Source organism: Poeciliopsis prolifica, unplaced genomic scaffold, assembly GCF_027474105.1.
Source record: "Poeciliopsis prolifica strain line A6 unplaced genomic scaffold, Auburn_PproV2 SCAFFOLD019, whole genome shotgun sequence".
Lineage (NCBI taxonomy): Eukaryota > Metazoa > Chordata > Actinopteri > Cyprinodontiformes > Poeciliidae > Poeciliopsis > Poeciliopsis prolifica.
The window spans coordinates 342,823-357,235 of NW_026562394.1; the positions used below are offsets into that span (position 1 = coordinate 342,823).

Genomic DNA, 14,413 nt, shown 5'->3' on the forward strand with positions numbered 1-14,413 from the left:
TCTGTGTTCTCATGTAAAACGCTTCTCAAAGTCTAATTTGCAGCAGCTCTCAGGGGTACCTGGGAGCCCTCGAGACTAGCCTGCATGAATTCAGTGTTTAACAATTACCTGCAAATGTGTGGAGGATGGTCTGAGTACCCTCTTACTCTCGCTCTTACTTTCACAGCACATAAAGCAAGGAATAAAGCTAAAACAAAAAGGACTAATTAGCCTGTCATTATGCAATAAATTGTGAGAATAATCTCCACATTACTTTGTTTGTTATGAGAAATGAAATGGGATTTTTCAGATACTAAGCCAGTTGATACAAAGCTGTATATCTTGTTATCAGGATTTCTGCTGGACAACTGAATGAAACAGTCTGAGTAATAGTACCTCCTGTTAGAAATTTTTGAGAATGCAACGACTCCCAGTGGAAGTGACATTGCCCTTATCTAATGGAGCAGAGCAACAAGGTCTTTCTCTAAACCCTGGCAGAATACTGATAGAAATCTATTAGATGACACTCGCTCTTCTTAGCCCTAATATATAGTAAGTGATAAAGGTCAGACATATTACATGACTTCAAAATGATCAAGCAGTGTTTGGTCGGAAGCGACTCATTGCAATGAATGAAGGTGAGTGCTGTGTGAAGACAGACAATCTCATAAAAGTTAATGCTTATCCTTTTGACTCATCTAGATGAAATACAAAATTATCTTGAAAATTATTAATATTCTCATTGCAAAATCAGAATGAAAACAGGTTGACCTTTCTTATCATTTTTAACCTGCATTTTGCATGTTTTCACATGAATATTGATTATTTATCTTTGGTTATAAAGTCTTTGAGGTTGGAAGGCCTCCATGCTATCTCACTAATGTTTAGTGCAAAAGCTTTTGAGTGCCATACATTGCACAGAAAATACGCTGAAGTAAGATTTCTTTGTTTCATTGTGTTGTTGGGTTTGTTTTGAGTTTGCTCAGTATGTGATAGGATATTTAATGGTGATTTTAAGGATGTAGTTTTATTTTTGTTTGAGCCTATCTTGCATTACAAATGATGTCCTAAGTTGTTGTTTTCAGGCATCCTTACTGAAGGAAAATACTTCATGTACGTCACAACAGTATGTGGCACAACATTGGCTGTCTGAAGAGCGAGTAAGTATTTAGGTTCATATCGCTGTCCTCTGGTGGTGACAGTTATAATTGTGGTCCAAAAAAAAGAGTAGGTAACATTATTACAGAGGCTCAAAGGGAAGATAATACTCAAGCCAAGACAATATTGCACTTCAGCACAAGGGAAATGAGCATGTTTGAAGGAATAGAGTTTAGTAAATAAACAAAATTAATTGATCCTTCTGTCTTGTTTGGTTTGTGATTTCCCTTGGTACCATTCTCGAATCTTTTCAAATCTATGATTTGCATATTTTACTTAGCCCTGCTGACACACAATAAGTAACGGTAAACACTGCAAAGATTTAGAGCAACAGCAAAGTTCTGCTGTGTATGACTAGTTTCGACCTCAATGTTTCCATGCAACACGTTTCGTCTTTTTGTGGCTTCCTGTTAACATAGGGCATCCTGTTCACAGTTCCACAGTCTGTCAGACCCGCTCTTCAACCTTAGATGATGATGAACCGTTTCTATCTTTGCTATTTCCCTCAATGGATTCAAAGTGATTGACTGTAATCATGAGTACAAACATGGCTGGATGTGTACTGGGGATAGCCTACTCTCTTCTGCTCCTTGCTTCTTTTCTCCAAGGTAATCCAGTGCTCTTGAACATGTGCTCTAGTTAATATATCAGCAATGGTAAGATGTTAACCATTGGATTTAAAACGTCTGTTGATGTCTGGAGTCACAGGTTACCTCGCTAACAAAGTGCTTTATTTGTCTATGTCACAGTGCCCAGCAGCCTATGTTGCTTTAAAATGCAATAGATTTTTGTCTCCTCACTTTTCTTTTTCTTTTTACTTTCAATGTTATTTGATCTACTTGACAGGAACTGAGAATGCTGAGCTGTTTGTTTATGAAACAATGGAAGCTGTGGTGGGTCAGAACATTACCTTACTTTGCTACATGAAAGATGCTGCTGATCACAAGATTGTCAACGTTAAATGGATGAAAAGTAATGGAGCAAACCTTGCTGTGTATAACCTCAATTATGGACCTTACCATTTTTGGCCTAATGTGACCATCCAAGAGAAGAAAAATGATGCAAACAAGTTAATTGGTTCATATCTACACCTTCCTTTGGTGAACAAATGGGACAGTGGCATCTATATCTGTGGTATCTCGACATTTCATTTAGGTTCTTTTACGAATAAAACAAAGTTAACAGTTAAAGGTAAGCCTGCTTGATTATTTGTAAAAAAATGTTTGTAAAGCAAAATGTTTGTATCTCAGCAAATGTAAATTGCTGTTTCTGCATAAAAATTTATTGTTTTCCTGACACTAACAGTTTTTTTTATTATTTTTATGAGGAATCTATAACTATGTTAGCGTAGGATAGATCATGTTGTCAGTTTTTATGTGGGCTTGGACTGTAAAGACAAATGGTTTTATGGCTTTTGCTTTATTCTTGATTTGTACAAATTTTATATTAATCTAATAATTTTCTCCCCAGATGAGCTCAAACTATTGTGCAATACTGAGAAACTTGTTGAGCTTCACATTGGAGACAACGCAACAGTTAAATGCACAGTCAACTCCAAAGCACAGTACATGTGGACCAAGGTAAGTGAAACATATAGAAAAAAAAAGAACAAAACAATCCATGATCCCTTTTTGGCTGTTCTTGTCTGAATTTCCACTGCAGTGTATAAAAATTAGGTACACATTTGTTGTCAAGATCTTAAATGGTTGCTGAGCAATTACCTTACACCACAGAGTGAGTGACGTAGTTGAGGTCAACCACCTTGCTTAAATGACATTGAGAGGTTGAGTGGCTAAAACTTTTGGGTTTAGCCACTCAAACCCAAAGGCTTTAGCATTCTAGGTTAGTTGAACACTAACCCTGAATCCAGACATATTTTCAATCAATCTTGATAACTTGCCTATATATTGTTATTGATTTTTTGTCCAGCCCCATGTGTTGCTTTGTATAATGTACTGTGTAAAATTATCTGGTATAAAGTGTAAATGCAAAATTACTGTTCCATAGCAGGGTTTTTATGTTCTAAGCTATCTATTTCTGGAATAGAACAACAAATTTGTGTCAGACAATGAATCCCTGGAGCTCTGGGAGGTGACAGAAGCCCATGCAGGAATTTACAACCTGGAAGTCAACACAGGAGACAAAAGTCTGCAGAAAGATTTTATTATTTCTGTGCTGACTATAACCACCATTTTAAGAACAGGTGAGCCTCCCCATTTCTTTGCTTCTACCTGCCTCTTTGTGTCATACTCATTTTTGTCAGATCCTCAGCACTGGATTAACAATCTGACTCTGGGCCGAAGAGACAGAATGTCTTAATAAGCTCTACGAGATGAGAAAGTTGATACTTGAACTTCCATTATTATGCTGTAGCTTATTCATTTTTTACATTTTAATTAGCTGAAAAGGATGATAGCGATTCAAAGGATTTAAAGCTGTCATCCAGGTCACAAGAAAGTAATTGTGAATAGATTGAGAAATATTGAAGTAAAAAAAAAAGAAAAACAGAACCCAACGGGTTTTTCATCCAGCCAGTTATTCAAAGAGATATGCATGAAAATGAAACTGAGTTCATGTGATACAGAAGTTGCAGGATTTGATTAATCCCCAAATACATCTGTCTTTTAATGATACGATTTTACAACTACTGTGAGTTGGTTGTGGTCAAGTAAGAAAATGTCTACATGTCATTCCATATACATGTTTCATAAATAACTAGAGGAAAACCATCTAGATGTCAATGGTTCTTTCCTTGCCTTCAGTTTCATGTTCAAACCACAGAAATAAACACAGAAACACGGAGTGATGCAAGAGCACAGTCTATTGGTCAGAGTGGAGAAGTACAGCAAGAAGAAGCTAAAACAAACTGAATGGTGCTTCAAAGAAGACTGCTATACCAAACTGTTTTCCAACTAAGCACCACAACAGATAAACATCGATCATTGTTAAACATGCGATTATGGGTTGTGTTATGTTTGTTTGTTAGAAGATTTTAGTGCAACCTTAAAAGGTTACACCGAGTGTGAAGTTATTCACAGTCTGGATTTTTTGCACATTTTGATGTATGGACTATTGAAACAAAAAATGTTAAGTCGTGACCTTCAGCAGACCTCCACAAATAATAGTTATGTTGCCTCTGGACAAAGCAAAATTTCATTATTAAACATGGTATTCACTCTTACAGAAATATTCATCCTTCAAAATGTGTTTTGATTTGCTCTGACTAAACTTGTTTTGGCAAGAAAGTATAGTTTTTGTATCCAATTTCTGAACTGAGAGGATCAGCATCCATCTTATTCCTTAAATGGCAAATCCTTTTGTCTTTCCAATCTTAAAAAATGGCTACAAGAACAAGAACTGTCTCTATGCTATAGTGTATTTATCATACCTTTGGAAAGTGAGAATTCACATATTAATATTAAATATTTCTTGATTCTGATCAACCTGACAAAGCCTTAATAGCAAAAAGCTATTTTTAACATGAATTGTTTGGAAGTTAATTGTTTCTTTGGTGATTCTGTTTATAACTAAGCTGTCTTTTAAAAAAAGTATTTGAGAAAAGCTTTTTTTATTTGCATGTTTTATTTTTTTGAGGAAGTTTACCTTCCTCAAGTAACTGACTTTGCAACAATCTTTTCTCCTGAAAGACCATTTGACCACACTGGATATTTGATTTCATTAAATTGGTGACTTTGTAGCAATATCCCTACTTGGGTTTTTCACTGTACTCTGGTTTAAGTGGCCTAGCCAAATAGCATTTCTATAAAAATCATTATGTTAGTGTGCATGGTTGCTTGCCCTCTTGTCTGTTGATTGCTGAGACAGACACCATCCAAATGTAATGAGGGATGGATGGATTTGTTTGTTTCTATGTATGTATGTATTATTTGTTTGCACATGGTCCATATCTTATTACTGTATTTCCAAAATCTATGTCATGTGACAAACAGAACCTAATGTATCTTAGCTATTGATTTTTATTTTTATTCCTTCTTTTCCAACTTTCAGGTCCAACAGAGTCAACTGAGCAACCAACTAATTCATTGCACACCAGCGCTGCAATATCATTAGCCACCACACTTTCAACAGACACACAATGGACCACTCAACCAAGCTCCAGCACTGTTAGAGTCCCTGCTTCAGGGCATTTAACCCCTCTGGCATCTTTAACATCTGTCAGTGCCCCATTATCCCCTGACATCCAAACAATCACCCATCCCCTACAAAACTCCAGCATGTTGAATGATGACGTGACAGAGCTCACATCAACACAGAGAATCGCTACTGATGTCACGAAGAATGAATTCAGATTTAACAGACAGTCCACAGAGAACATTTTCTCAATGAGCACCACGGAGTCCGGGTTAGCAGGAAGCATAGAAAGTACTGGAACAACTTCTACTGTCCTTAGTACCAGTACCAGTACAAAGACAGGTAATACTCAATAAATCTTGTTTATATAATTTTAAAACTAAAAATCAGTCATTCATTATTATTTTATTGTAAGTCTCCAGCTGGTAGCTACATTTCCTTTCTATTTGAGACAAGCTATTGTTTTTAAAAAGTTTGAATTCTTCTTTTTGCCTTTGGAGACATTGATTTGCTGTTATCCAGGCCAGGTTAAAAGGTCAGAAGGTCAACTATAAAATCAGAAAAACAAGAACAAGACATGCTTGAAGCAAAACCAGATGCGCAAAAAATAAACTCCAAAAAGCCACAAATTCCCCAAATAATGGGATCTTTATAGACTCTAACTTTCTTAGCCTCATGTTTGATTACTTGTCAGGTGAAAAACTGATTAGACGGACCATCCAAAATTAATGCACAACCGTGGGAAGGGATTACAAGTAACACTTTTCAGCCTCAAGGCTAAAGGTTTTGTAATATAATGTTGCATTTATGAAGAGTGGAATCTGGAGGCAAGATGATCAATTTTTATGATCAAGAATTATGTTAGGAATTTCTCTGTAGCTGCCTGTATCCTCCAAATAACCAATTCTTATTTATGCAATCTGATCCTTAGACACCGAACGGAGTCGTATCCTGTTGGTGTTCATCATCGTTCTGTTGCTGCTATTGATTCTCGTGGTTGTAATTCTTTACAAGAAACAACTCATAAAAAAGAGGTAAAACTCAAATGTTTCTCTTTCGCCAGTTCCCGGCAGCCAAACTGATTTAGTAGACATGAAAAATGCTAACATCTCTCATATTTTGAACTGTAACTCATATGCATATTAATCTCCACCTATGCTGGCAATCAATACTTTTGCTCTCACACTCCTCCTGCAGGATGGACCTACCGCCCCCATTCAAGCCTCCCCCACCTCCTGTCAAGTACACTGCTGCAAGACGAAGCGAGACGCAGCTTTACCCCACTTCGAGGTGCAACTCTTTGTCAGCTCCTACGAGACCAATTTTTGTATGATAGACAAATGTTATCTTGTTTTTTATGACAGCAATGACTGTTGTATTTGTCTTGGTCAGCTGAAAGGTGTTTCATGCAGATAGAAAATATTTGTGCTTTTGCTGCGTGGACGTATGTGCCAGAATTTTTTTCCTTAGAGCAGGACAGTGCATTTTTATGAGCTCACATGCAGACTCCACCCTCTACATCACATTTATTGGCACTGCCAATTTGGCACCTTTAGGAAGCATGTGAAAAGAGTCTTGAAATAAATTACTCTTGATTGCAATTGAGTAATCTTAAAGGGCTAGTTCAAAATTAATAAATAAATATAGCCCTGTTGTTATAATTCCCACTGGTGGTGAGATACTTAATATCTCACCACCAGTGATGTGCAATGAATTGCTGCCTTGTTTTAAATCAAATTTTTATAAATATAAAAAAAGAATGTAATTTATGTTTTCCTGTCTGTCAAAGGCTGACAGATTATTTTAATCTTGTAGCTGGAATTGCTTGTAAATCTAGGGTGTGTAACTGCACCAATAGGCATGAAAGAGCAATACTTTCAACAACCATTGTGTTGTCACAAATATATCTGAATATTGGTTCAGATTTAATATTTCTCAAATATTTAATTCTACGATTACATTCCATTACTGCCCAATGTTGTAAAAAAGCAACAAACCAAAAAATAAAAAATAAAAAAATACAAAAGTTTTTGTTAAGTTTTTGGATATTTTTAGTGCACAATTACTATTAATTAATACAATTTATCGAATTTATCAGTCAAAATATTTGCTCTTCTCTTAACGAGCACTTCCGCATTTCGAAAACAGATGTAGTTCACACCGAATCCACTAGATGGGGTCAAAATACACATTCCTAATTGGGAGATACAGCCACCACCATTAGTGGGATAGATGTACACTGTGATGTATCAAGACGATTAAATACAATATGTATATTTTTTTAAGACACGATAGTTGTTTTTATTGGTTGTGTATGAACCACTTGTCTTTGAGTTTTTTTTTTGTACATATGAATATTGCACTTTTAGTGTTTTGGCTGATTCTATCAAATGCAGTAAGTTCATAAAAGTTGTAAATAAAAGAAAAATAATGTTGACTCTGATTGAGACATTTTTTAGGGCTTATTTTATGCCTGTAAATTGTAGAAAATCTCGATGTTTTCTTCTAGAAGACTTGTTTGTTTTCTATTTGTTTCCTGCATCCTCTATTGACCAACCACTGTCATCTGTATAAATATACAGTATTTATGTTTTCCCATCTTTATAACCAGTGAATTAGGATTTCCTGTCATGAGGACATTGGAGATCTTCTGGTGTATTTTATATGGTGTATATAGCCAGAAGTCCAATTTTAATACTACTTGTAAAGCAAGGTTAAACCCCAGAAACTACATTAAGTTAACATATTCACCACACAATCCCAAAGACAAGGCATAAATTCTCACTTTTTAGATGAAATATTCAACAAGTGATAAAGGTTAGACACGTGCAGTGTCAGTCAGAAGTTTAAATACATGCATCACTGGCATGGAGGCCATCTTCTTTTCAAAACAAGAAATGATTGGCATCTCATTCATCCACCTTGTGTGAAGTGCTGGTATCTATGTCAGCAAAACAGCCCTATCCACCATGCTTGACTGATAGTGTTCATAAAAGCTATTGTATTGCCTGTAAGCTTTTCTCCAGAAGGCACTTTGCTTATGCATATGTACAGTTATAAATTTCTGAAAGGTGGGGGGAAAGCAGTATTGTTCTTCACACTATTCAATAGATCAATTACAAACCCTGATGATGTAACAAATTATGTCAAGGATCAATAGAAGCTAGTTGGTATGTTTTAAGGTGAGTTTTGCTGTACTAAGTTTGTTTACAGTTAGTATAAAGACAAAAGTGATCTTTAAAATAAAGTTTATATATACACATTAGATGTCACAACTTCAGGTCTTTATGTTAAAGTTGAACCAGGAAGATAAGATTTCTTGTTCAATATGCTTTTGTCTACACGTTTGGTGAACTTTTCTTTCACGCCTCAGCCTCTCTTAGCATTCGGAATTAACTTACCCTTCTTTATGGGCAAGCTAATTCTGAAGTTCTGTTAAAACTTTATGAGGCTGACTGAAAACTTGTACAGTCTCAGCAAATATATGTAATCATGTGACAGAACCCTCTCGTAGCTACAGTATCTTAATAGGAAGACTTTTTGTGGTTTCCTGCTAAGATAGTATATCACCTTGTTAATTTTCACAAATACACTCTATAATCTCAGCTGAGAGTGAACCAAAAACTCTCTATGAGTTCAGCATGATTGACTACGGTAGATTAAAGATGGCTGGAAGTGTGCCAGAGATAGCCTTCTCTCTTCTGCTCCTTGTCTCTTCAATGCAATGTAATTTTGTGTTCATACGATGTTACAATCAAGGTGCAATTGTACAGACAGAACAAGTCTTTCGTTTAATATTGTTTTAAGTTTTGTATGTCCCTACTATTCAAATAAAAACCCCAGTGAATAATGTGTTATTGATGCATTATGGTGTTTATGTACTTTGTTTGAGAATAACTTGTGTGGTTGTTGTGGAATAAGAAGTGAAGTTATTTTATATATAAATTTTACATGACATTTATCAACACATTCATATTACTTTCAGTAAGAAGGTTATTATTAGCTGCAATGTCATGTTTTCTTGGTTTACAATAACAACATACAAGTTTGATAATTTCAAAAACAAGAATTAGATATGCCAGTTTGAATAGTAGTGGATTTTTTTTTATCCACTTATGGTCAACATGCTTCAAAAGATACATACAACACTACTATAATACATAGTTAAACATCCAGTTGAGGAGAAACTGTGTCCTATTCAGCAATTATTCTTCTTTTGTGGTATAATTAGTAGTGCTTATTGAAATTGGTTGGTTTCTTGCTGTAAACCAGGCTTTAAAACAATGACTTCATGGGTTTGATTAAGGTTGGAAGGACTCAGACATCAGGCTTCAGGTGGTCACTTGATGTTGTTTTATCTTACCATTGCTAGTGGAAATGTATTATGATAATGATTGGAGAGGAGATATTTTGTTGTTGGTTTCTATAAGAAAAAAAAATCTAAAATCTGTGGAAAAATAGCACCCAGGTTTTTCAAGCTAGTAAAACTGAACTTACAAGAAAATATATAAAGGTCGCTGGTTCTGGAGCTTTAGCATGCTATACCTCCTGAGACACAAACTGCATAATCCTCACAAAGAAGCTTTTAACCCTGATTGTTTTACTGGAAGCTTCTCCTTCTTCTTTTCTTCTACAAGAAAAGTTGATTGATTGGAAATACAGACGAATTTAGGAAAGAGAAGCTAAAAACGGTAAACCAGACAGAATAACAGATTAATAAAGAAAACCAAAAAAAAAAAGCAACAAGGAGGAGAGACTGAGCAAACTTTTCACAGCCTACATTCAGATTCTTTATATTTTCTTGAGTGTATTGGCAACTCTCTGGATTCATGTTGCATTTACCAGCAATTATAGTCTCAGAATCTTGAACTTTAAATTACGATCATTTTAATTGTTGGTCTTTTGGCCCGACGTGGTCAACTTAAAATCTTTTAGAGTTTGTCAGATATGCATAAACTCATCTGATCTTTCATTCTGTCAATCATTCAGAAAATCAAAAAAATATTACTGATCTAGCCTGGAGAGCAACATGATGGTGTTGATGCCCTAAGGACATGGTCTCAAAATGTTTAAATACAATCAATAGGTCCATCTAAATTTTACTTCAAAGTAAAGTTTGATGCAGTGCAGGCTGTTATGGTGATGGTGGTGTAGCTGTCTAGAGTAAGCTGAATTACATAATACATACATAGTGGTATGTAATGCATACTACTACACATCATTACATAATAGATGTGTAATTATAATTACATATCTATTCTCATATTTGTTTTTTAACAATTGTTAATTTTGAACTTTGAACTTCACATTTATCAATGACATTGACATTGCATACCTGGTCCCCAGTTATGGAACTTATGAATGAGGATTTTCAGCCTGAAAGCCCAGTGAGGTTCTTTGATATAGCTGTTTTTGTTGCCAATAGATGAGGAGCCCAAAATCAAAGACCACTGTTGTCCACAGCTACCACAAATTGACACGTCTGTTGACAAAGCAGGGCTAAAACCACAAACCACAATGGACATAAAGGCTAGCAAACATATTCACCACAAATTATCAAACTTCATACGTTTTTTTTCTTCTTTTGCAATTAATTTTCGTCATTTAAAATTAAAATTTAATTCAAATTAAACTTATTCTACATAAATTCAACCCCAACTCTCGCAACCTCATCCAAATGTTGTCACAAAATACTAACACGGCCTTGTGTACATTCACACACTGTTTCCTATTGAGAAAAAATTCACGACAGCAGTTTTTTTTCTGATTTTCCGACCACACTTGCAAAACCACATGCTATTGTGCATGCAAGATATAAATTTGAGACGCACCATCTGCACTGCTTTGCAGTTTTACAATAGTAAAGTGATATTGTACTGCAGAAAAAGAAATTTGGGCAAGTGCTGATAGTTGCATCCTCACCCTGAAAATGCAAATGTAATGAATAATAAAAGTTAAAGAAAAAAGGTTTTGCTGACTGAACAGCTGATCTTAACATCAACAACAGTAACTATCTGTTTTGGTAACCTAACTTTAATGTCCTCCTTCTATTTCATGTTAAACAAATGTTATACTAAGTTTAGGAGATATGATGAAATTTTATTGTTACTCCCCAAAATGGCATTGAGGCAATCTGCTTCAAAATGAGGTTACATTGTTTCCTGTTTGTAACTGAAAAGCAGCAAGTTTTCAAAGCACAGTGAAAGCAGAGAGGGAGCAGAGGCGGGGTAAAAATAGACAGTGTAGTATACCTCACCGACGGAGCGCAGTGATGCCCCACACAATGAGGAAAACTGTGACAACGAGACAACCAGCTTAGTTAAGGACAATGACAGATCAGTCAGGTAAGAACACTTGTTTTAAATTTGTATAGCAGAAAGACACAATACTTTTCATAATATATACATAATTCAAGGAAATCTTACCCTAAATGTGAATGTCGCAAAGGCCAGATCACAAATTGAGCAAATGTAAAAAACATGTCAAAAGAAAAGGTAACAAGAAAGAAAATTGTGCCAATAAAACATCTTTCTGTTTCTTACACAGGAATATGTACAGAGTCAAAATAAAAATCAGATGTTTAAAGAAAGAATCTTAACTTGTCTTCTTGTTTTTTCGTGTGAGTAAGATAAAGAAACACACAAAAAAACAAAAATAGAAAACAACCGAGTACAGAAATAACTATTGTTATTGTTATCAGCACTGCATTATTTCTTTCAGTGGCTAAAATGAAGAATGACATTTTTTATTTAATTTGTCAAGAAGAATCTTAAACTGCAATTGTCAGTTGTTGGGTGTTTGTCACAGGCTTAAAAGTATGTTCTCAATATGACACTTCAAAAAGATGGAAAGAAAATGTAAATTTACAAATATTTCAGTCTTCATTTCAACACATTAAAGTTTTTCTTTTCTTTTTTTGTCATGTCATGTTTGCTGTTTAGTAATCATAGCCCTGGTTTTGGTGTCTCTGGCCTTGCTAATCTCTGTGTGTCTAAATATCATCTTCTGCTTAAGACAAAGAAACATTTCATGTAAAGGTAAATCAAAGGTTTCCTTTCCCACATATTTTTGTGACTTTTCTGTTTAAAATGTGTTATGAATTATTGTGATTTTTTTTTTACCCAGAACCACATAACTGCTGCCATCCACATACTTCAGAAGAAGAAACGTATGTTTATTTTCAATTCATTTTGGAATTAGACTTAATTGTGCAAAATTCAAATAAATTCAAAATGCATCCAATTTCTATTTAAAAGAAAGTGTAAAACTCGTCTTTTCACATATCATTGCAGCCTATCACAAATCGAAGGACAATATTTTGGTAATGTCAGACATCAAGAGCAGCAGGAAAATCCCCACAATCATCATGAGCGACAGGAAAATCCAATCTATGGCAACATCACCACAGAAAGACGTGGTAAGCACAGGTCTGCTTTCTGACATATAAAAAAAGGGGGAAATCTGTGAATGTGTTTATCATTGTATGACTCAACCTAGAAGAAAAAAAATGGTTTAAAAAAAAGCTGTGAATGGTTCTTTAGTTTTTGAACAAAATTTGCCTTCTTTTTCACATTCATTATTTCAAACATTTTGCACTTCAAAATCAGAAAGAAGTTTCACCTTGAATTCCTTTTCTGAGATGTACATCCAGTGAATAGGGTCTGTTATCACAGTATGGACACAGTTGGGCAACAGGAAGCAATACTAAAAACACTGGAATTGGTACCTGAATTATTCCAATTTTGGCAGTAGATTCCTATTTTTAAGGAAGCAGATGCAATTCTGATGATAATATCTTGCTTAAATTGTAAAATATTAGGGCTGGTAAGATATAAATTGGATTATTCTATGTTGATCAGAGATTCCATTGGAATTAAGAATTCCAATTTGTGAAATTCTTTTTTACAAAACTTGATCAGTTCTGTAAAAAAGAAAAAAAAAAAAAAAAAATATATATATATATATATATATATATATATATATATATATATATATATATATATATATATATATATATATATATATATATATATATATATATATATATATATATATATATATATATATGACAAATGTGTTACCGCAGGTTCTTCAGAGGTTTTCTACGAGACGATGTCCATGCAGCGCACGAGAGATTGTCTTAAGGTAATTATTGTTTTAGGAATCAGTTTCTATTTTTTAAAATTCAGAAGTCATCCATTTCTGTTATATGACATAATCTTAATTTATCTTTATTATCTTAATTTACCTATATTAAATTTTATCAGTAAAATTTAATATAGTCACAGTTTAAGAAGTCAAAATAAGGATGCGAAGAGTCAGAAATATAAAGCCATTTGGCTTTAATCTTCCAGTTTCATTTAGTTTTTTTAGGGGCATAATTTTCATTTTTGAAGTTGCTTTCAATTTGTTGGGGCCTTATTAATTCAAGTGAGCAACATTAGCACACAGCTGACAATGCTTTGACTTAAATGTTGCTTTTGCTACAGATGCACTTTCATGAAAAGAGTGACTTTAACGTGCCTCATCAGCTTCTTGTACTCAAAGGAGCCTCAAGGTGACCGATGGCTATGTGTCTTTGTAGTTTCTTCACCAGTGGCATTTTGCTGAGACGTGATGAATATTTTATTCTGTTCTGCTAACAATTTAAGCCAGCATTTAAATTCTGTTGAAGTTCACCTTGGTGTTGATCTTCGCTTTACTGAGAAAACAAAATGTCTTACTTTGCCCTCAGGGGAATTGAAATCATTGCTTCAGAAAATGTAATGTAAACTAACATTTTCAGTGTGAATGTTTTCTTCTTATACTGTATTCGTTCAACTGTTACAATAGTCCCAATGAAGACTTAATGTCATGTTTAATCAAATTAACAAATTGTATATTTTGAATTACGGGTCTTCCACATTCTTCGGCACCTATAATAAAACCTAATAAATACGTCTTACTGCAGAAGCAGAATCTCACAATTTTCTTCAATGAAAATCAATCTGTAAATTTAAGTATATTTAAAATTATTTATTTTAAATAAGTATTTATTACATCAAATTATCAATACCTTTCACAGTTTTTATAAAATGAGAAAACAATAAATACATTTATTTAAATGTCAAAATTGTATAAACCGGACAAGATACTCAGCTCCATTTCTCTGAGCCACTAGTTTACATTGGGGGAAAAAAACATT

At 34.4% G+C, this 14,413-nt stretch overlaps 1 protein-coding gene across 1 annotated transcript; it reads left to right on the forward strand.

The window, feature by feature from the left end:
- The first annotated feature begins 1,599 nt into the window (after positions 1-1,599).
- si:ch1073-15f19.2 (uncharacterized) lies at positions 1,600-9,086 on the forward strand. The gene is made up of 7 exons (XM_055044041.1): positions 1,600-1,745; positions 1,984-2,328; positions 2,608-2,717; positions 3,184-3,340; positions 5,146-5,571; positions 6,161-6,263; positions 6,427-9,086. Exons 1-7 carry the CDS (start codon positions 1,673-1,675, stop codon positions 6,560-6,562), a joined length of 1,350 nt encoding a protein of 449 aa, XP_054900016.1. The 5' UTR covers positions 1,600-1,672; the 3' UTR covers positions 6,563-9,086.
- Positions 9,087-14,413: the final 5,327 nt, after the last annotated feature.

Bases quoted from the DNA above. Each gene is read 5' to 3' on its own strand.
- si:ch1073-15f19.2 (XM_055044041.1), top strand. From the start codon at position 1,673: ATGAGTACAAACATGGCTGGATGTGTACTGGGGATAGCCTACTCTCTT. The intron at 1,746-1,983 runs GTAATCCAGTGC...TCTACTTGACAG, and splicing joins CCTTGCTTCTTTTCTCCAAG to GAACTGAGAATGCTGAGCTG. The intron at 5,572-6,160 runs GTAATACTCAAT...TCTGATCCTTAG, and splicing joins CAGTACCAGTACAAAGACAG to ACACCGAACGGAGTCGTATC.